Source organism: Lycorma delicatula, chromosome 4, assembly GCF_047948215.1.
Source record: "Lycorma delicatula isolate Av1 chromosome 4, ASM4794821v1, whole genome shotgun sequence".
In the NCBI taxonomy this organism is placed as follows: Eukaryota; Metazoa; Arthropoda; class Insecta; order Hemiptera; family Fulgoridae; genus Lycorma; species Lycorma delicatula.
Genome location: NC_134458.1, coordinates 103253999 through 103277424, shown reverse-complemented (window position 1 = coordinate 103277424; position 23426 = coordinate 103253999). Strand labels below are relative to the sequence as shown.

At 29.8% G+C, this 23426-nt stretch overlaps 1 protein-coding gene across 4 annotated transcripts in view; it reads right to left on the bottom strand.

Moving 5' to 3' along the window:
- Positions 1–12338: 12338 nt before the first annotated feature.
- The window catches only part of AIMP2 (aaRS-interacting multifunctional protein 2), a 40680-nt gene continuing 29592 nt past the window's right edge, over positions 12339–23426 (bottom strand). The window contains exon 5 of one of the 4 annotated variants that reach the window (XM_075363862.1): positions 12339–12455. In XM_075363862.1, coding sequence (XP_075219977.1) covers positions 12439–12455 — 17 coding nt within the window. In that variant the 3' untranslated portion in view covers positions 12339–12438. Of the gene's footprint in view, positions 12456–20422; positions 20726–23426 lie in introns of those variants that run through there. The other 3 variants (XM_075363861.1, XM_075363864.1, XM_075363863.1) reach the window with 3 other exon arrangements.

Sequence of the window (23426 nt, the reverse complement as noted above, 5' to 3'; positions counted from 1 at the left end):
AAACTAACATATGGGTATGACAGATCTATAACGGTATTCAGACAATGCACTACTTCTATATTCTAATTTTGACCAAATCAACTACTAAATTAAGTTATTTTATTTTTCTGGGTACACATTATGCAAAGAAATAAAAAAATGTAATCACTTTCCTCACAATTTGATTTTCTATAAACAGCACTGTGTGGCTATTATAGATAGATTACCTGACAAACATGACTATAACTATTCAGTACTTAAACTAATTACATAAGATTTAATTCTATTAGATTATACCAAAAGTTCTCTTTATTTCAGTCAACTATTCCTAAAATTATGTCTTTTTATTGTTAATGCAGTTAAACAAACTAATTAAATGATCTTTGCCAATATTTTCACAACTGGTATTGGACCAGTATTTTTACAAGTGGTATTACTATTTTAAAGAATATCAGTTGGATTCTGAATAGATATTCAGCCTTCATTTATTACACAAATACAAAGTTTTTTACAGAAACATGCTCCATTCAAGAAATCATTTCTAAAAAAAAAAAAATGAAAAACCTATTAAATGTTAATTTCTGCAATAGAACAAAAGTATTATTTTATTTTTAAAATGGAAATAAAAATATTAGTTATCAGCATGACAGTATGTAGTTAGTTAAATGTTACAATTATTTTTTTTTTAAACAAGGAAATTTGCTTTCAAAACATCTTTGCAGAATTATTATGCCGCTCCTTCATTGATGGTGTTAAGGTAATAGCACCAGCTTTGAAGTAGTTAAAATTTATTTTATTATTTAATTGAATAACATAACAATGGTTTAGTTACCTTATATTTGTTCTTTTAGCATGATGTTTTAAGCAAATTTGATATGTTTACAAAATTCATGTAGTTTGAGTTATGGTTAAAATTGTTTTTGAGTTATGGTTTGTATTGTGGTTAATATTTCTATAAATGAATTCTGTAAATCTGCTTTGTATGTTATAAAACTTGTAATCCACCCAATGTAATATTTGGTATATTCATTGCAGTTTAATTTGCATACTTTTAGAGTTTATGTTTATATGAGAGTATTTCATTAGTTGATTATATGATTGCGCATATTTTGTTTGTGCTTCTAAAAGCAACATAGTAACAAATTCCCTGTCCCAAAAATGTTTGACAATTTTGTATGAATGTTAGTTATATACATTTGTATTACAAGTTTTCTGTCACTAGGAGAACTTTCTGTTACGTGCTCTATTGATCTAACAAAGTAAGATCCTGCTTTAACCCCACCTTTTGGCTCTTCATCTATTGTAATTTAGTTATAGCCAAATGTGTTTTCCAATTTTTATGAAATTTTGTAGTATGGTTCCTTACTGTTTTGGTTTTAAAATAGTTGCCAATACAGCTGCTGGAAAGAACAAACTGTTCTCATTCAATGAGTCACCATCTGTCAAGAGATCTTTCAACTTATTACCTTATAATTATCACTTTAATGCATGTAAAGCAATAAATTTATGCACATTTTTGGCATAAAAAAATGAATACTATAAATAACTATGAAAATATAGTGAAAGTGCTTTATTTTCATCGGAATAAAGATGATGATTTTGATAGATGATTTTTCATTTTTAAAAGATGATTTTTTTTTAATTTGATTTTTAAAAATGCAACAAAAATTAAAAAAAATTCTTTGTCAGCTATTCTTTAAGTTACAACTTTTACAAGTTAATGTCATAAACAATGTAATTTGATTGCAGCTCCTAAAAGCCTAAATTTAATGATGACAAATATTATTTATTAATTTTTAGAGCATTTCTTGAAGGTGGTTTTAATTATTATTTTTTTATAAGTTATTTTATGTGGATATAAAATTACTAGCTTTGAATAAGAACCAGCGTATATATAATCATCTCTAATTTAACAAATAGTACTAGTATTCACATTAACTAACATAATATAAAGTTATTTCAAAAGATTCCAAACAGTTTAGATTAATAAAAAAAGTCTTCTAAATAAAAATGAAAAAAATTCATAAAAACACGATTAAAGAACTTGGCTTAACAAGATTTTTTTAACTGTTGATTAAATTCTTTTCCTCTTTTATTATTCTTTTTTTTTAACTTTAATTGGCATACAACCAGAAAGGTTATTTCCAGATCAAAAAATGATTAAATAAATTGCATTTTTACTAAAAAAAGTATTTTATTTGAGACATAAAACATATTTAAAATAACAAAAATATGTATTAAATTAATATGAATATTAAAAAAAAAATTTATTTAACCACTAATGCACTGTCAAAAATAATAGAAAAGAGCTGCCATATGATCAGCAAGTATTATTATAAATTCAAATAATTAAGAAAAAATTGCAGTTAAATAAGCAATAAAGTAATCCTGTTTAATTGTGCCTTGAAAAATTTATTAGAGAATGGGAGAAAGAATTTAAAAAGTTAAACAACATTAAAACATAAAAATGGGCACTAAAACTAAATTCATAAATACAAACATTCTGACCTTTGCAGACAATATTGCAATCTTTGCAAGAGATATAGACAAGGTTAAAAACAAAATGAAAAAATTAAGCAAAATTGGTCTTCAAATTTTTTAATAATAAAATAACTGGTTTTCCAATGATAAATAGAAAAAAACTCAAACTCTTAAAATTTCCAACAAAGAAATAAGTAGAATTAAAAAATTTTAATATTTGGGAAAAATCATAACACCGAATATAACTGAAAAAAATTGAGATGCAGAATATAGTACGAAAAATACCTATCATTCACGAAAACATTTATAATAAAAAATCTCTATCATATAACTCCAAATTGAGAACTATAAAACTGCAGTCCTACCAGGAGCACTGTATGGGGCACAATGTCTGCAGTTTTTTTAGAACAAGAAACAGCAAAAGTAGAAAAAGAATGTTAAGAAAAATTTATGGACCATAATATGAAGATGGAATTTACAAATTTCAAAAGAAATTTACAAATACACAGAAAAAATAGGGCCTTAATCCGGAAAAGAAGATTACAGTTTTATATGCATTGTTTTGTTACATTTATGCAAAATGAACAACCAAAGACTGACAAAATAAATATTTAATTTCTACATAAATAGAGCCACAAAGACAAACTGTTTTAAAGAAATAGAAACACATCTAGAAACATTTCTAAGGATCTTTATAAAAACAGAGATAAATTATAAAAGTGATTTGAGAATCTAAATTTCCAGAGAGAAAGGTATAAACCTGAATAGATGGACAGAAGAAAGGCAACAACAGAGCAAAAGATTGACTTTGGGAAAAGAAAAAGAAGTCAAAACTACGCAAACTATGAAACTAAACATACTATGAAAACTATTCAAGTGTGATCCGTAGTGGTCAGAACAAGAAAAAAAAAAGTAAATAAGTAAATTAATTATAATCTTCTAAGGATCTAGTAAATCTATCAAAGTAGTCCTAATTGTTTGTAAATGCTCTTCAACTGAATACATTATTTGTTAAAATTTTTTAAATTCGACAAAATAAGTATATACTTGTGTAAAAAATTTACAGAAATTAAATATTAAATATAGAAGTAAAGAAAAGTGTTCACATCTGGAATGAGGACATATACTATAAAAAAATTGTATACTTCAGTCTGAACAACTAAAAATTTACATTTTTTTTTTCATCACATACAATATTATTAATTAGTTCTGCAACTGCATCATATTATGTACAATCGAGAAATATGTTAGCCAGTTAAACAATGGTTACCTATGGTATAATCATATGACTTGGTAAACCATGCATTTACCTGGTAGCCCCAACCAAAACTCCTTTATGGTGTCTGTCTTACACAACTTGTAAAAGATTAATGTCTCAGTTTATTGCCAACCAATTACTTTGTAATACTACTTGCACCCTATGTTCACAGAATTAATCATATATATACTCTCCATTGTTTGAGTACAAGATGCCTTGGCCTGTTCATTACCTGGGATTTCTGTATATTCAGGAGTTCAGAAAAAATGTATACATATATATATTATATAACTTTTCAAAGACAGATATATGTTAACTTTTGCACAATGGCTTAGTTCTATAAAAAACCTGCGGTTATTAAAGCAAAATCTTCATTGATGGCTTGGAGTGTCCACCAGGGTTCAACACAGAAGCCTGTGCAATCATACTGTGATTTAATCTTGCAGTTGATTACTTCGTTACATATTAAGAAAAGAATAGTTGTTCCATATGTATGGAAACAAACAGGATTCAAAAATTCAAAAGCATTTTTAGTGAGACTATTAACAACTAAATATACTATTGCCTCAATATACTCTATACTTGGCAAGCAAATTTTATAGCGTTTGCCAACAATGTATAATTGGATCTTAAATATGTATTAATACAATGGCATTTTCCATATTCTGTTGCAGCTGTCACTCATGTGATTGTAACATTCATAGATGTTCTTAAAGATGCAGGGCAATTTTTTTCTTTATATAGATATACTTTTAAGTTTATGAATTTGTAGTCTAGCATCCTAATGTATATAATAACTATTATCAATAATAATAATAATAAAATAAAAATACCACTTACTGCTTATTCTTTTTAAAATTCACTTTAATACTTTCACAGTGTACCCACTTCATCAGATGTATTAATTTTAAAAAAAATTCAAAAAAGAAATGGACTACTTACAATCAAACAAAAAGGATTTGTTCTTAACAATCTAAATCAGTAAATCTGACTCAGTAATCTTCTTTTTTGAATTAAAAAAAAAAAAATTAATTATTTATCTGATGAAGCAGTGTCATTGTAAAAGCATTAAATGAGAATTAAAAAAAAATAAGCAGGTAATGATACATTTATTTTTGATAATAGATAAACTCCTTCTTTAACTCTATTACTAGCTCTCTTTTCTTTTTTACAAATACAGTATTTCTTTCACAATATATGTATGCAAAAAGCCAGACAAATGCCAACTTTTGCACCATTGTTGTGCGTCTCATTGATGTTGACTTTTCTTTATCAATGCATCATTATAGAGTTTAAACAAATGATTATTTATTTCTAACTCTGATAGCTTCTTTAAAAAAACAAATAAGTACATTATGCAGCAATCTATAATGATTGCCACTGATACATGAATGCAAAGTAAGTTACAATATGAGCCTTGACAAATGTTGTATACTTTGCAAGAGTGCAATAATGGCAATTATAAGAGCTGCATACCATATTTTTTCAACAGCTGATAAAATATTGGGATTATTGATTTAAATCAATGATACAATACATTACTTATGGAATAATTTTTCAAAAAATACATTTCTGTGGCAATAAGTTATCGGTGTTAAAGAAAATTTTTCCTCACAATCAGACATTATTAACAAAAGGTCAAACAATATAATATATTAACTTAGTTACCTATTGATGTGTATTTTTAAATTAACCTATGTTTGCTAACCACTAAATCAGATTAAAATAAAAGTAAATAAACAGATGATACATTAAACAATATCTGCTTCTGATTGGTCAGTGGTTGAAAAGAGTAGGATTTTGGTTGGTTGAACCTAATTATGATATAGGTTCTAGCCTAAACCTATTTTTTTTAGTAAAAAATATATTACTGTTCTTTTATACTTGGCTGATAAGTTTGAATCTTAATGATAGTTTCAAAATAACTGTAAAATATCAAGGGTAGTCTTAATTTATTTCCCAGTTAGTTAATTAATTGCAATTTATTACATAATTTTTTTTACAAACTTAAGAAAACAGAAAAGTTCTTTTTTTGTGACCATTATAAGCATGCTTAATGTTTGTGTGAATCTCACAAAAAAACACCCTATGAACTGCCGGATAACTAATTTTAATATTTTCTACATTCAATTTGGACCAACTGTTTATTTTTGGATGCAACCATTGGGTGATGTTCAGTAACTTTCGCAAGAAAACAATTAACTAGCAGCTTTTTCAATATATTGTGTAACAATACTTTTTCCCTATTGCAATTATATTTTTATTTACAAATATCGCTTCACCCAGATCACACATAGTTCTGTTGTTTTTAATAACCATTTATATTCTCTTACTTCAAAAACTCTTTGTCAATTTTGGGGATATCGTTACTGATAATTCTGCATTCTTCATGGAATTTTCACATCCCTAAGAAATAAGAAAATGAAATTTTTTAGTCATATCAATAAGTTAATTTGTCATCATTAGCTTGACAAATTTATTTGAAATAATATTAAAAATCTAAGTACGATATCATGTTATTTATCAATAACATTTCTGTTAAGCCCAACAAATTATTTATTACTGAACTTAATCGTAAAAAATAAAGGAAAAACAATGAAAAATTTCATTTTTATTTACTTACTACAAAGAAATTAAGTTCATATGGAATGTGTTTAAGAATTTCTAAAAATATAACCTTTTCGTAGCAATTATACTGTTAACAGCTAATATCTTATTACATTAACTCAATTTATAAACCAAAACATAATCAGGTTTTAATGTCATTAAATATCCAAGTCATATTTCAATCAGGTTTAAGATACGTTTATTTTCGTAGAATTGAGTAGGCCATTCTTCCTGATTATTTTAAAAAAAAATTTTTTTCCTAAAAAAGATGTTTTAAGAAGGGATTTATTTTTTTTATTGAAATTTTACTGTTGTTTAATTTTTTATTTTGTTGAAAAATTATTACATTTCCCATTTTTTCCCTCTGAAATAATATTTTTATTTAGAATTTGCATGACATATTTAAGAATTAAAAATTAATAAATGTATTTATGTGTAAAACCCACTCAATGGTATCTTTGCCTTGCATGCTCCAACAACCTCGAAAGCTATACTAGCAGTAGTTTAGCTACCAGTAAGGACTCCCATGCCGGTCAGGTCTTTGTGAGGTCGGAGTCAGACTAAGAGAGATACCCTGGTCTTCCAGGCTGGGGGTTGAGTGTTGGGCTAACAAACAACCTTCCTCATAAAAACTAAATTGTTACAAATCACCAACAAGGAGCCTAGGAAACTGGACAGGATAAACAGATGATGACCCAGATACTACCTAAACAACTGCGATTTGGTATGTGGAATATAAGAACACTGGCAACACCTGGAGCTAGTGATATATTGGCGGAAGAGCTGAACATGGATGTTGAGGAAACGAGATGGTCACTAGCAGGGAAAATTAACACAAAGAAGTATGTATTGTATTACACTGGATGTGACAATAATACATACTAAAGTGGAATGGGATTTGTTATAAAAGAATTGCAGAATCTGATATTTTGAAAAAATAAGATAGAATGTGCAATATTAGACTAAGAGAAAAGTATAAGAAGTTTAAAACCAAATTGACATGTGCTTGTTGAACAGCGACACAATAGCAGTATAGCAGATGTTAGAAGTGTCAGAGGGCAGAGTGTGGGACTGACCATTCACTGGTTCTAGTCAAAGTGACCCAAAGAATAGCAATCAAGAAGAAAATGAGAGAAGAATAGACACTGCAAGACTTGCAAATAACCATGTGGCTGAGAGATTCAAACTCAAATTTTAAAATAGGTTTAAGATTCTGGAGGACATGGGAATTAGTGAAGATACAGATAGTATTTGGTCAACTTTAAAAAAAGCTGTTTCAGATACAACAGAAGTGTGTGGCAAAGAGAAGAGAATAAAAAACCCAGGTTTAATCAGGAATGTAAGCAAATAGTAGAATGAATTAAAATAAAAACTTCTTGGACGAATAGCAATAGTATGGAAGATGGAGAAAATTTCAATAAGTCAAATAGAGAAACCAACAAACTATTGAGAAGGAAAAAGCAATTGTACATAAAGACTTCTAGAGGAAAATAAGGTTCTTCAAAAAAGGTTTCACCCCACAGCCCTACAGGGTAGGAACAAAGAAGGCCGCCTGGTAATAGAAAATTAACAAGTTCTGGAAAGATGGCAAGAGTACTTTTGCGATCTACTGAATGTGGGGAAACGAGATGCTACTCCAAATCAAAGCGATGTGACTGGCTACTATCATGTGTAACTTAATGCAGAACCACCAACCAGAAAAGAACTGAAGGCACTTAAAAACAACAAAGCTCCTGGGAAAGTTGGAGTTATAGTGGAAGTACTGAAGAAGGAAGGTGATGTAATGATGGACAGATTGCGGGAAATAATATTGAAAATCTGAGAAAGGGAAGAATGTGGTAACTTCAGAGGTATCTCACTCCTTAGTATCCCTTATAAGGTTGTTTCCAAAATTATTCTGAACCACCTCGAATGTTACACAAGTGAAATAATCCTGGAAAATCTGACAGGTTTCATGAAGGGTAGAGCTACAACGAATCAGATGTTCATAATAAAAGAAATTGTGTCCAAATACTGGGAGTTTAATAAAGAGTTCTATGCAGTCTTTATTGATTTTTCAAAAAGCCTACGACAGCATAATTATAAAGTGACTATGGACAAAGCTAGACAGATTTGGAGTCCCCAAAAAATTGATAAACCTAGCTAAAATGAGTGTTGGAGAGTCAAGGGGCTCATTGCAGGTTAATAGACATGTTTCTAAGTCCTTTAAAATAAACTCGGGAATCAGACTGGGAGATGGGCTCTTCCCTGTTCAATGTTGCCATGGAGGAAGCACTATAGAAGGTGGCAGAGATGGACCTGAGTGTTAGGATTGGAACCAAAATAAATATATTGGCGTTCGCAGATGATGTAGCTATATTGCAGAAATTCTGGAAGATGTAAGTGCATTAACCAAAATATTTATAAGAGCAACAGAAAAAGTAGGATTAAAGACAAATGACACCAAAACTAAGTATATGCATTTTACAAGAAACCCAAATCAAAGGAAGGCCCTCTAAGAATAGACAGACATGAATTTGACCAATTTAAGTACCTAGTAGCAATTACATCAAGTGAGAAGACGGAGGAACCAGAGATACAAAATAATTAAATTGAGTGAATAGATGCTTAGATGCATGCAACAGAATACTGCCCTTAAAATCCTTATCACACAAAACAAAATTTAGACTGTACATAAAAATAATCTACTGTGTTGCTGTACGGAGCAAAGACATGGAAAATGAACAAAAAAGGAAGAAAAAACTCACAGTATTTGAGAATAAGGAACTGTAGAAAATATACAGGTCTACATGTGAACAGGAGCAATGGAGAAGAAGACATAATAGGGAGATCAGGGATCTATACAGGAGTGCAGATATAGTGAGTGAAATTAAATGCAGAAGAATCCATTGGGCTGGACATGAACTTAGAGGGAAGGAGGGGTGTTTGCAGAAGGAAGTGATGAGGAGTAATCTTGAAAAAAGGCGATCCATGGAAGACAAAGAAAGAAATGGTGGAACCAGGTGAGGACAGATCTGGAAAGGGTTGGAGCTGCTGAGGGGGATGCGGGAGACTGGCCCAGTTGGAGGGGATTCGTTGGTGCGGTTAGAAGTCAACTTAGATATAGATGGCCTGGGAGTAAGAGTATTTATGGGTAAAAGGATTATATTATTTCAGGTTTATTTTATTAGTTAATTCATCATTTAAAACATGTAATACATTTTATTAATTTTTGTACAATTACTACTACTTATATAATTTGCTTGAATAAATTGTGTTCTTTTTAGAAATTAAATTTCAGAATTTATGAAATTTGTATTACAATGCAAAATATCTGTAATTGTTTGTTATTTACATATTTATTTTTATTATATTATTTATAATGGGAAGGAGAATTTAAGAATATATAAACAAGCAAGATTTTTTGTCTGGTGGAAAAATCTTATTATTGAAAATTGCTAGAAAATATACATTTTTTTTTAGTTATTATTTTTATATAATACGAAAGTATAAAAAAAATTTCTATTCACCAATAATCATAGACTACATATAATAAATATCCTTCTAAATAAAATCAATGTGTTTTAAAGCAGTTATTTATTTTACTAATATTTTTATTTTTGTACGACAGAAAAATTTCAGGATAGATAAAAACAATTCATTTTTGTACTGTTAAATGATTTTCACTTTTAAAAGTTATTCTTGTAATTAATTATTCAGTTTAAATTTAGCAACTTATATCACGCATGTTTATTATACTTTCAAAGTTAATAGACTATCATGTTAACAGAGTATTTCTAATAATAATGAAATTTGCATTTTTCATATTATTTTTGTAAAGTAACTAATTGTTTTAAGTCAACTGTCAGAACAGAAATCAATTTGATCTAACTTTCTTCTTGTAAAAATGGAGAGAATGTACTTATTCTGAGACTGAACAGTTATCTTATGTTTATTCCTTTTATAAGGTTTAGTGTTATCATCATTAAATATTTGGCCGCAATAGATTATTAATTATATTTATTAATAATGGGTGGGGGAAACGGATTCTTCACACTTTAATGCAAAAGTAAAACAAGGTTTTTTAATGCTTAATATTTCAGATGAAGTCTGTTACCAATAACCAAATACATGCATTTTGATCGACCATCTTTTGGGTTAAATCATAATCCTGTCGCTTAGTTTCATCATTGTAGATGGCTCTTACGAGAGCAGTTCAGAAAGTAACCTCCGTTTGGCTATAAATAAAAAACTTGCATAGATAAAAATATTTTATTCCATACAACTTAAAACCACAGCTTTTAACCATTTTTCAACATAGTTGCCGTTTAAATTCAAGCATTTGTCATAGTTTTTCACTAATTTACAAATACCTTCATAAAATTCATCCACCTAGGTACCTAGACAACCTTTCATGGCATTTTGTAGTTCACTGTCGTCATCGAAGTGCTATGACACAAGCCATCACTTCATCTGAGTGAAGAGATGAAAATCACATGGCACCAAGTTTGGGCTATAAGGAGAATGATCAGAGAAATGTCCCACTGGAATTGATTCAGATGTTCTTCAAGCATTGTCATGCAAAAAAAACAACACTGGATGACCACATACCATAACATTTGTTCTGAATGGCTTGCCTAAGTTTCACAGAGACTGCTAAAGTAATGGTTGTATAATGTTCCATAAACTCGACTCGAACTCCCTTGGCATCCCAAAAAACAGTAGCCATAACCTTCCTTGCTGACAAAGTTTGGCGGGCTTTCATGAAGAACTGGTATGGCACCAGACCATCAACTTTTTGTTTCGTTTCAGCGTTTAAGTAGACCACCCAAGTTTCATCACGTCACAATCTTCAAAAAACTTTCTCCTTCCGCATTGTAGCGTAAAAGAAATTCTAAGGTAGAGCCCATTCAATTGGTTTGATGAATCTCTGTGAGCATATTTGGAGCCCACCGAGCACAGAACTTCCGGTAGCCTAATTTATCTGAGAAAATCTTGTAAACTGTACAAGAAATTTGCAGGAATTGATTGAAAGGAAAGTTCAGAGATGGAGAATCTTTGATTTTCATCAATTTCACTAACAAAATCATCACTCTGACAAGGCCTACCACTCTTCTCTTCTTCATGGATATTTGTCCTTTCATTTTTAAAAAATCGGACCCATTGCCACACTACACTGTCATTCATAATGTTTGGGCTATATACAGTACACAACTGACTATGGATGTCTGATGCCGAAACATTTTATGCCCAAAGAAATCTTATGACAGTATGCAACTCACATTTCGTAGGATTTTCTATTGTATCGCTCATGTTTTTAGTTATAACAAGCGAATGGACTAAAGTACACGGCTTAAACTGCCACAGCTGGAAGCACACTGATTCAGAGAGTACATCACTGTGTCAATGGTAGTGCCACTAATACTACTATTAGTGCTATGCTACAATGGAAGTTACTCTCCGGACCGCCCTCGTAGATGACAATGAATATCATTAGTGCTCACTTTTTGACTGTTAAAAATTTAATCACTGCACATTGTTTTAGACGTACTGACATAGCAGGTGAACTAGATGCCATATCAATGATGAATGATATAAAATGAGAGGATATGGTTCAAAGAAATTTGGAATGTTAGTAGTAGAGACGACAAAACTACAAGATGGCATGGCAGCACCTGTAGCTTTGTGATACATTTTTTTTGCTCTCCGATTACATTTCAGCGTGTGTGTCTCCTAACCTACTTTTTTCTACCATTAAGAAGACATAAATGGGGCTTATATTAAATATAAATCTTTGGTTAAATATAAATTAAAGTTAAGTTGTTCCCTTAAGTCTTATTGTTACTGATTATCACTTACTAAATTCAAATAGTAGAGACCAATGTATCTGGATGTGATTTATTTTCAATAGCTTATGCCTTACTCATTTTTTTTTGTAATGTGAAACAAATTGAAGGGAACTTAAGTTAAAAAAAAAAATATATATATATATAATTAAAATTTTATGAACACAGGCAAAACAAAAAGAAAATACTTAATTAGATAAATTTTATTCAACCGGAGTACACAATTGCAAATTTTCTTCTAAGTATATAATCTCAAATCTTCATCATTCCTCCTTCTTATAATTTAATTTATGCTGCTTTTACTCCTGAAATCAAATATTTTCTATTACATAAAATGAAAATAAAACTTTAGAAATATTGTATGTTAAAAATCACATTAAGATCTCTAAGATCATATCATCTCTGTACTTCACATGAAGGGCAGTCGTATTTAGCAAACCCTACGGGGCTGGAAAAGTTTATATATTTATAAATATGAAATCGTTATTAAAATACTTTTTTTATAAGGGAAGATATATAATTTCATGTTTTATAAATATACATTAAAACCTTATTAAACATGCTTAAATATTCCCCAAAATTTAATGTTTTCTGGGGAAAATATCCTGTATGAGGTATTCTCTCCATAAGAAAATATGTAAAATATACAACTGCAAATTTAGAAATACAAAATGTGGATTATTCCAACTCTTTATTCTTATGATAAATTTGTACTTGTTTAGCATAAAATACAGCATACTGCAATTTAATAACACTAAAAAATCTGATGTGGATACCACATGACTTCCTTCTGTGCTTATTAAATTACATATGGGAATTTTTTGCTTCACTTCATTTAAACTTATTTCATTTGAAAGTGGGATACGATCCTCCAATTCTGTAATAAAGTGGGTAGTTACACTATTACATTGTGGTGGACACCACCATTGCATCACTTTTTGTGGTGCCCTTATCAGAATTTTATATTAGTTTACATATTAACTTTGTTTCATGTTGCTCAAGCAGTTATGTGGTGTAAGTGAGAACGTGTTGGATCGATAACCACGGACACATCGGTTCGAATCAAACTTCATATACATATATTTCTTTAACTTTTTTTTTTTAATTTAAATATACTGATTTATTAAAAATACTGATAGACAAAAAAAAATGTATGTTTCTCTAAGTGTGATACCATTTCTTGAATTGTTTTTTGGATACATTACAGATCTGTAAATACAATTTTTCTATCGCGCTTAGTTTTAAATAAATTAGGCTTCAAAAAAAATTAAGGGAAAATATAGTTAAATCTGTAAAATTTATAATTTTGCACGGTCATAATTATATGTGTTAGAATGATTTCGCTGATGCTTTTCTTTTATAAACAGCCTCAGGCACATCACAAATTAATGTCCAACAGTAATCGACTAGCATTCCAATCAACATGTCAGTATTCCATTTCCCTTTGCAGCGGCTTTCCATCACCGAAATGCCTTAGTGGAAACGTTCATCGTGTTAAGTCACTTACGTCTCCGAGGTTGACTGGGAAAAAATCTAGATGCGAGTGGAGGAAATGTATTTTCAAAGACATATTACATCCCACAGCTCTGTATGAAGTAAGAAGTTAATAACAATATCATGGTAATTGTCAGATTTTTGTTTGCCGAGAAAATATTTACAAGCTCCTTTAAATGAAGCCCAAGCTACACTTTCTAAATTATTTAACATTGAGTTAAATACATCATTTTGACCAACTCACTTATTTGAGGACAAACAAATATTCCTTCTTTAATTTTTTCCTTCACTTTCATTTGGAAATTTCTGCCTGATGTACAAAAATCGGGACTATCCTTATTCATTGTTTTTACAAAATTTTTCATTAGTCCAAGCTTGATATGGAGAGGAGATAAAAATATTTTTTTGGGTTAAAAGGGCTCATAAATAACATTTTTCCCATATGAAGTTTAAGTTGTCTCGTTTCTTCCATTCTTTGGTAACATAATGTTTATCCCTAGCTCGGCTGTCCCATTCACAAAGAAAACACATGTACTTAGTATAGCCTAACTGCATGCCTAACAAAATAGGTATAACTTTAAATCACCACATATGTTCCAGTTATGTTTTTTATAATTTATTTTTTCAAGAATGTTCTTTCATCACATCGTACGTCTCTTTCAAATTATTACCATAAGTGACTGGTATCGAAGAATATTTGTTACCGTTGTGTAGTAGAACCACTTTTAAACTATACTTGGACGAATCTATGAAAAGGTGCCAGTCCTCAGGTTTATGAACTTATCCTAAGTGCAACATAAGCTCATCAGTATTTGTGCAATAAACCAAATTATTTTCATCAATAAACTACTGAGAAAGTTCTTTTTGTCGGCTTCGAAAGCCTAAAATTTTTGTATTTTTTGGAAGTAAATTCCAACCTTGTAGTCTAATTCCTAACAGTTCAGCTTGATTTTTTGATAAAATTAAATCCCTAACCAAGTCATTTAATTCACCTTGTGATATAAGGTGTGGCTTATTGGACGATAATTCAAAATCAAAATCATTGTTGTCTTCAGTACTGCTGATTCTTCATCATCGTTGCTTTCAAAACATATATTCACAGGTGGCTCAGGAACTGGAATAATTTCACTGGGAAGTACAAACCTGACTGCAGATTGCAATGAAGAGTATTTTACAATATGTTTAGATTTTTTTGAAATTCCAGACACTCTTGTTAAACAAAAGTAACAATCGGTTACTCCGATAACAATCAGTTATGGTCCTTTAGTTCTGCAAAACCATAGGTACACCAATTGGCAAAGCCTTCTGTGTACCTTCCAGCCATCCTCTTAAATATACAGAACCATTGGTGCATACTATATGAGGAACCCACGTCTTATCCTGATCACCAATTTTACACTGAAAATACAAGTGATATGCTTTTTTAATTAAAGGTGTAATGATTTTTCTATTTGATTTTACGGTAAACTCACCACATACATAAAAAAGGCATCCACATCATTTACACAATTTCGAGGCATTATGACACTGCACTGCTAACAAACTTAAAACTGAATAAAATCAATTCATTCCTAAATCCAGTGCTTAATACAAACAACACAACTGTGTTTTCAACTACATGTTTTGACCTGCACAGACATATTAATCTTGTCCATGAAGGCTCACTCTACAGTATTAGATATTGATGTCATAATATGCGACTATGATATGATTTAATTCTTTGGCTAGTATTGTTTTTTTACAGCTTATAAATTATGTTAACATAGTTAAACAATAAAAAATGAGCTAACAAAATACACTATAGGAGCTTAAAATATTTAAATATATGTTGAAAAATGAAAAAAAAAAAATCCTTTAATTAAAATTGAAAATTTTTCAAAAATGGTGGGCGATAGGAAGATTCTGGGTTCATATTTGTTTTGAGCATAAAAAAACAGATTAAACTCATGTATCGCATGTTAGGAAACAAAAATTATCTCTATCAGTTTAATTATTAACCAAAGTAAAGATTTTTGAATTAAAATGAAAAGTACATAAAATTTTATTTCACTAATAACTTCTGAATTTTATCATAATTTTTTTTATTGCTATTATTGAACATTATTTATTGTAAAATTTTTTTTAAATCAGAGTAGTGGTGGGTCGCATATAGGCATTGTGGAACTGCAGCACCCCTTACTTCCATTTGATATTATCAATAATGAGTCCTTTTTTCTTTAATACTTTCTTTATACTTGTACAATATATAATCCTTAAGATTAATGTCAGTAGCCATCCCCCAGTTTATGAAAAAGATACAAAAATCTTTGTATGAAACTGTGCGCTTGACAGTTCCAGCTGTGTGGTGTTTGGCTATTGTGCACATGCGCACATAGGAAGCAGCATGCAAGGCTGTGAGAGAGAGCACTGTCGCTCCTGCAATGCCAACCCTGGCATGCCAATGGAAGGTAGTTTTTTTTACACATGTGTATGGAATGTTCCTTGCTAGTTTCCTTTTCTAGTTTAGTCAGTGGAAGGAATATGAAAGCGGTTTAGTTGTTTTTTCAGTAGTGATCAGAAGTCAGAAGATGGCAGAAAGCAAGAGTTATTTGATTGCCAAATCTGTCCAACCACACGCTGGAAGGGCGAAAGAGAATGTAGTTATTCAAAACTAATTATGTATTTGTTTCTGTGTACATAGAAATTTAAATTAAGCACCATTGGACAATAGTATTTTTAAGCGAACATTTTATCAAGTTATAATAATACAAAAAAAAAATCTGTATTGACATTTTATTATTTATTCAGTTAAATCAAATAAGATTTTTAAGCAGAATGTGCTTAAAAACCATGTTCCTTATTCCTGAATGTGATAAAGTATAGAATTAGATTATTATCCTGCTCCCAGCTATTCTATTTGATTCATTTTTTTTTTTTACAGAAAAACTTTAACATGGCCAGAAAACCTTTTCTGGAGCAGCACTCTCACTAATTTTAGATATGAGCCACCACTGAATTAGAGGCTAATAATTATTAATAAGTCAACATATGAAATTAAAAAAAAAAAAAAAAAAAAAAAAGTTAAAAAAAATTACGTATATCAAGTCGGGTTCGAACCGATGTGCCTCCCAATATATCAATAATTAAAATTTTATTTAGCTATAACTCTGGAACCAATGAAAATAAGTACCACTTACGATATATCATTGAAAAGCTCTCAATGAGGGGTTATTATGCAGTTATGAAAAAGTCCAAAATTCAAATTTTTTGGATTTTGGGCTTTTAGGACACTTTTGGTCCAGTCGACTGCAATCAAAAAGGGAGCTGCACAACCAGATGTTACAACAGTCCTAAATCCAAAATTTCAACAATCTATGGCTAATCGTTTTTGAGTTATACGAGTTACATACGCACGTACAGATATCATGCCAAAACTAGTCAAAATGGATTCAAGGATGGTCAAAATGGATATTTCTGTTGAAATCTGAAATTTTCTGCGATCGCAATAATTCCTTTACTTTGTACAAGGAAGTAAAAATCATTTAAATAAAAAAAAAACCAATAAATTAAAGAAACATATAATAAATCAAATATACTTCTACAGGTACCCAAATGCATATACAGATTTCTCAACTACTTCATAACTATACCATAAACATTTACACTATGTTTGACATCATTGATTAAGTGTGTAAAAGATCAGCACCAAAAAGATCTGAAGTAGATTTTAATGTAATTATTTAGAAAGCAAACTTACTTTTTTGGAATTAAAGAAAATATTTTTTTGAAAACCTGATTATTTTTTTAATACAGTTAAAAAAATTAAAATTTGTAAGTTTATGTGGGATGAACCTACGATAAGCATGATTTACACAATGTGAACCTTAAGTTTGGCTAAAACGACCAATTACATATAATATTTATCACATAGAAAATGCATTTTTTAGATCTACGAGAATATCAGAGCTAAGCCACTTTTTAATAAAGGGTTTATTTTATTCAAGTTTTATTTTTATGGTATTCAAGTCACATTAGAATACACAATTTACAATACATTTTATGTCATGTGACTTCATGCATATGAATATAAAAATTGTTCATGTACATATGTTCCATTATCAGAATTTTCAGATTATTGTTTTACGGAGGTTGTTAAAATATTAAAATAACAAATACATATAAATAAATACATGATGCTATCGGTGAATATCATATTAATCCTAAAAGCTATGGCAATATTGTTATTTACTGTGAAAAATAATATTAAATACAGTAAATATAGTTTATAATGACCTCCAAGGAATTGACCATTTTAAGTCATTATAACTGATTGTCACAATAACTGATGTATAAGTAGCTTACTGGTACAACTTTAATATGCCATCTACATGGGTATTGTAATACACAAAAATAATAATAATTTATTTCTGTAATAAAATAATATAAAAAAAAAAACAAAAATATGCAATAATAAATACAAATACGGTAGAGTAAAAGAAAATAGAGAAAAATTATAAAAATCACTTTTTCTGCAAAAAGTTTGTTATTTTGCTTTATTTCAAACATTTCATGTAGTAATACAGTTTTTGAAGGTTCATTTCTAAATCAAAACAAACACTCTTTGTTTCTTCATTAACAATTTCTGTAAAACTGAGAAGTTGGCAAACGGTTTTCATATCGCTAAAACTTCTGGAAGATTTGGTGGGTTGATGTCTTCAACATTGTCGCTATCATTACCCACATCCCTGTCTATTTCTGCTACTACTGAAGCCACTACATCATCTGTTATAGTTTCATGCATTTCTAAATCTTTGTCAGCCTCTTGATAATCTTCAAACAATGTATTTGACAACAATTGGTTTTGCAGACTATTCCCCCATTCTGCTAAAGATTCTTCTTCGCACGCGATGTCAGAAACTTTGCCAGCCTGTGGTAAAAATCCTGCACGTCAAAAGCAATTTTTTACAGTAAGCGCTGAAACCTCATTCCATGATCTTTCTAACATAATTATAACATCCAGAATAGTTATTTGTGTTTCCCTTTTTTGATCCAAATCCTATATCATTTATAAAATTAGGTGTTTTTTGTCGTGTACTTTTACAGACTTGATCATGCCTTGATCTAAGGGCTGTAAGACTGCTGTTGTTTTTGGTGTTAAGAACACAAACTTTATACACAAAAGATTTTCAATGTGTAGATGAGCCGGACAGTTGTCAATCAGCAGCAGCATTTTGTCATTTGCAATCCTTAATTCAGGATCCTATTTTCGTAACAAAGATGTACAGATACGACTTGTCATCCAAGCTTTCTTGTAACTTTCGTACATAACAGAAGTGATTTCAAATTTTTAAAACATCGGGGTTTAGCACTTTTCCCTATATCCAGAAGTTTTTTTTGTCAGTTCCAGTCAAATTTGTAGCAGTTAGTACTGTTAGTCTTTCTTTTGATAATTTTCCCCCTGAACATGTTTCGCCTTTAAACCGAAAGGCTCTTTCTGGTCACAATTTAAAAAATAAAGATCAGGTTCATCAACATTATAGATTTTTTTCATCTGAATAGCCCTCTTTTAATTTTGGCCAAATGGTTTCTAGCCATTTTTCTGACACACTGATTGCAGCTGCTGTGGTCTCGCCATGATTGTTCTCCCTGATATAATATTGTGATGCTGACAGAACCCATTGTATCCAAGCTGAAGTTATTATTTCATGTAGTTTACCGAATTTTTCAGAAAAATCATTCACCTTAGTTTGCAATATAGGGCCACTAACAGGGATATCACTAGCCCTCTGGTATTTAAACCATTTTAACAATGCTTGGTCTACATCATTATGTTGACTAGGGCGTAATTTTTTTGATTACATAGAATTTGTTACAAAATTTTTTTAAATTTTATCACAGTTCTTCCATATCACCAATATTGTTGAATGACCTATGCCTAATTCTTGCGTAAGTCCTAATTAGTTTCACCATTCTCTAACTGCCAGAAAATGTGTGCCTTTTCCTCTATCGTGAATGTTTTTCGCAATCATAATCAAATCACTATTAACTGGATTACACAGGATGCATAAAATAAAATACTGTACCTGCACAATATGATACGCTCTCAGCAAAAGATTAATGACTGAATGTTGCTGCTTCAGTTTACAATAATCTGGTACAGGAAAAAGATAAGAAAAATAAGAGCTATAGTACATATGCAGGTAAAAAGGAAAAGGTGACTCATTTTAACCGTCAAAATATTTCTGTAGCTACAATGTAGATATACTACATTACTGATGAGTCCCTCTGTCCGTCATTATAAGCGATAAAATGTTTCATTGAAAAAATAAGTCATAATAACCGATATATCACTACAACTGAAATAATTATAAACAATATAAATACTGTATTTATGTATTAACAGTATATCAAACCAACCAAGAGACAAGTTTTTGGTCACTATATCCGATGTCACTATAAGCAATACTAACTATAATTAATTATTGTAACTTGAGTATAATGTGCACAAATACTTGATAGTGTTAAATTATGTAAAGGATATCAGTTTTTATTTATTTACATGTAGAACTATCAGCACGTACGTTGGCACACAAAACCACTAGCATTCAGCAAACATTTGGCACAGTACTAGGCAAACTGAAAACATTGTCAGTTTAGTATAGATGATATTTATAACCAAAAATATATACAATGCTGTTTAATTAAAACTACTTTAGTATTCCAATTAATATTATTATTTTAAAGTATTTTAAATAATTATTTTTTCTACTCACTTTATTGCTGTAGCTAACAAATTCCGAAGTTGCTGTTGTTGGTAGATTCTAAAGAGCTCATGTCTGATTCTGAATTCATATTTATCACAAAATTGTCGATATGCACATCATGTAAATGTTCATCTTCAATGTACTTTTTTTAATGGTGACAACATACTCGCAGACACTGCTCCACTCAGCTTCAGACACTTTATGAAATTCCTCTTCAGCTAACTTAAGAAATTTTGATATACTAAAAGTATTATTTCTTTTAGCTGCTTGCCCTTTCACTTGACTCTAAATCATTTCAATGGTATTTAAGTGAGGGTGATAAGGTGGCAACCATAGAACTGTATGACCATAATTTCAAAAAAGTTATGTATTAGAAATTTTATGTCATATTATTCAGTCTTTGTCATAGTGAACAGTCAACTCGTTGTTCAGCTAACCATTTTATCATATCGCATTTTAATGAGTTAAAATTTAACTGCTTTTGTAGCAGAACGTTGTGATATGATGTGTTATCTAGTACAATGACCAACCGAGGTGGCAAGTCGGGAATACACTTCTCTTGTAACCATTTCATATACTTTTCGGAATCCATTTATATGGGATAATCTCCATTCTTATTTGACTAATACATAAGTAAAGCATTGTTAATGAATCTATTATTACAGCCGGCTTGGACAATTATTAATATTCAGCCCTTGGATACTGATGTTTTTAGTCCCTTGTGAAGGTTTGTTGTTTACCCATGATTTTGGTGTCACATGACTACTGTGAAAGTAGGTATCATCTGTGTATATAATCGGTTTTCCTTCTTCGCGAAATAGGGAAATTTGTCTTAGAAATTTCATTCTTTGCATTTTAATGTCATACCGTTCTATCAGTATTTTCCGGCTGCCTTCTGTTTTTTCCATCTAAATCCCAATTTATATTCTCCTTACAGATCTTTTACTCCCTTTGAAATTTCACTTTTGCGGGCTTTTTACATAATTCTCTTCACAGTAGGAATGCATTTTGGTTACGTAAAATTTATTTATTAAACAACTCAAAGCATCTGTGTCAAACAAATCTAAGTTGCACACAGTACTGGGGCACACATTTTCTTGGTGAAACGAACATGGATGGCTTCTCAGTTTCATTTGATTTCCCTTCTGCTATAATTCTTTGGACTGTTCATTTTGATACTTTTGTTGCTTGAAAAACCATATTCAGCACTTCAGTTTTCCTTACTATTCCAGTTCCGGCATAATTTTGTAAAAAGAAAGTGTAGACATTGATTATAATTTGTCTCCCCTTATTATGAACTACTGTACCTTTTCCTCCTAACTTGGGCATCATAAAAGAAAATAACTATATTGAAATATTAAAAATTTAAGTGACTGAATTTATGACAAAGCCTTAAATGAAAACAACAAAACAAATAATAAAAATATATCACTAATTCTATTCACTAATGCTAATCATTTCATGAAGTAAAATATACACCGCAATAAATTTTTCTATAATAACCACTTCTAAAACATAATCATAAGTGATATGCGACATATGATTCTTCACAGCGCAATGATTAGAAAAGATTAAAAATAAGTAAATGAAATTCCTAGTATTGCATGTTGTTTACATTTCACAAGTAGCACATTATTCATGAATGATTCTACTATTATCAGTTTCTGTACAACAGGAAGTAGGCTTAGATCACATCAATATATAATTTAGAATAAAACTCAAGAATTTCATACGCTACAGCAAGTTCATGAAACCTGTTTTTTTATATATTACCATACCACAAAAGACATAGAGAATGACAATGTTTTTAGTTTATTTGTAACAGAAGTCAATGCATGCAAAATGCTGATATAGGCTTTCAGTCCTTCCACCAACATATGTGCTGATACATTTATAGAAACTTGAATATTTAAAATAATTTTCACAAAATGATAAAATTGATGAAGGAATAAATGTTGAGAAATATATAATTTTTTTACACGTTTTCCTAAGTGGGAAATTCAGAATTTCTAACATTAGGGAATATATTAAAATATATGCTTTTTATGCTCCTACTATTTTATTCAGATTGATTATATTTACTTAAGACATTCTTATTTCACTTTGTTAAAAAGTACATAATAGACATAACAGACCTTTATTCAGCTATAAAGAATGCTGAATGCATGTTTCAATCTTTTTTATCTTTGGGTCAATATTTATAATATCTACTGCAGGCTGCAATCTGCTAGAAACGATATTTTAATTGAATATATAAATATTTATGTTGCTTTCACAGGTCTACTACATTGCCATTCTAAGCAAAAATATTTCAATATACACAACTTATGAGTTGTGGCAGATTTTCTAAATTATTTTTACAGAATTTTTTTATGTGATCATATTTCAATCCTTTCTTATAAATTAACTTTTAATAAGTTATACTATTTACTTAACAATTAAGTTGTTAAATGCTTTATCTGAAAAAAAAAAATGAGTTACATCAATTTAAATTAGAAAATTTGTAACTATTATGTATTCACTAAATTCAGGACAGTGGCATTTACTGCAGCTTATTACAGGGTTTACAAATGATGAATGAAATTAATTAAGATTGATGTCCATTATTTTAGATTTAATTTTTTCAAGTAATTTTATAAATACATGTATCTATAATACAAGATAAATTTTTATAACTAATTTTTTTAAGCCTGCAGACTACAAAAACCTTTGTGACAGGATAATTTTTAATCTCATTTTTTTGTATTAAATAGGAATCAAAATACTTACACTATGAAATATTAAATATCATGTAATCTACAAAAGTTAAAAAAACCGAAGTATTTAAAATTTTATTAATAAAATCAATTAATATAATATTACATTTATGTGGATGCTATAAAGTTTGTGGTTTTAAGCGTAATTGGGATGAAAAATTGTTTGAATTGGGTCCAAATATTTTTTTATCAGAATTTTTTTTTTTTATAATCATAAACTGTCAAAAAAGACTTTCTAGGTTTTTAGTAAATCAACTTCGATAAAATGCCAATATACTTAAAC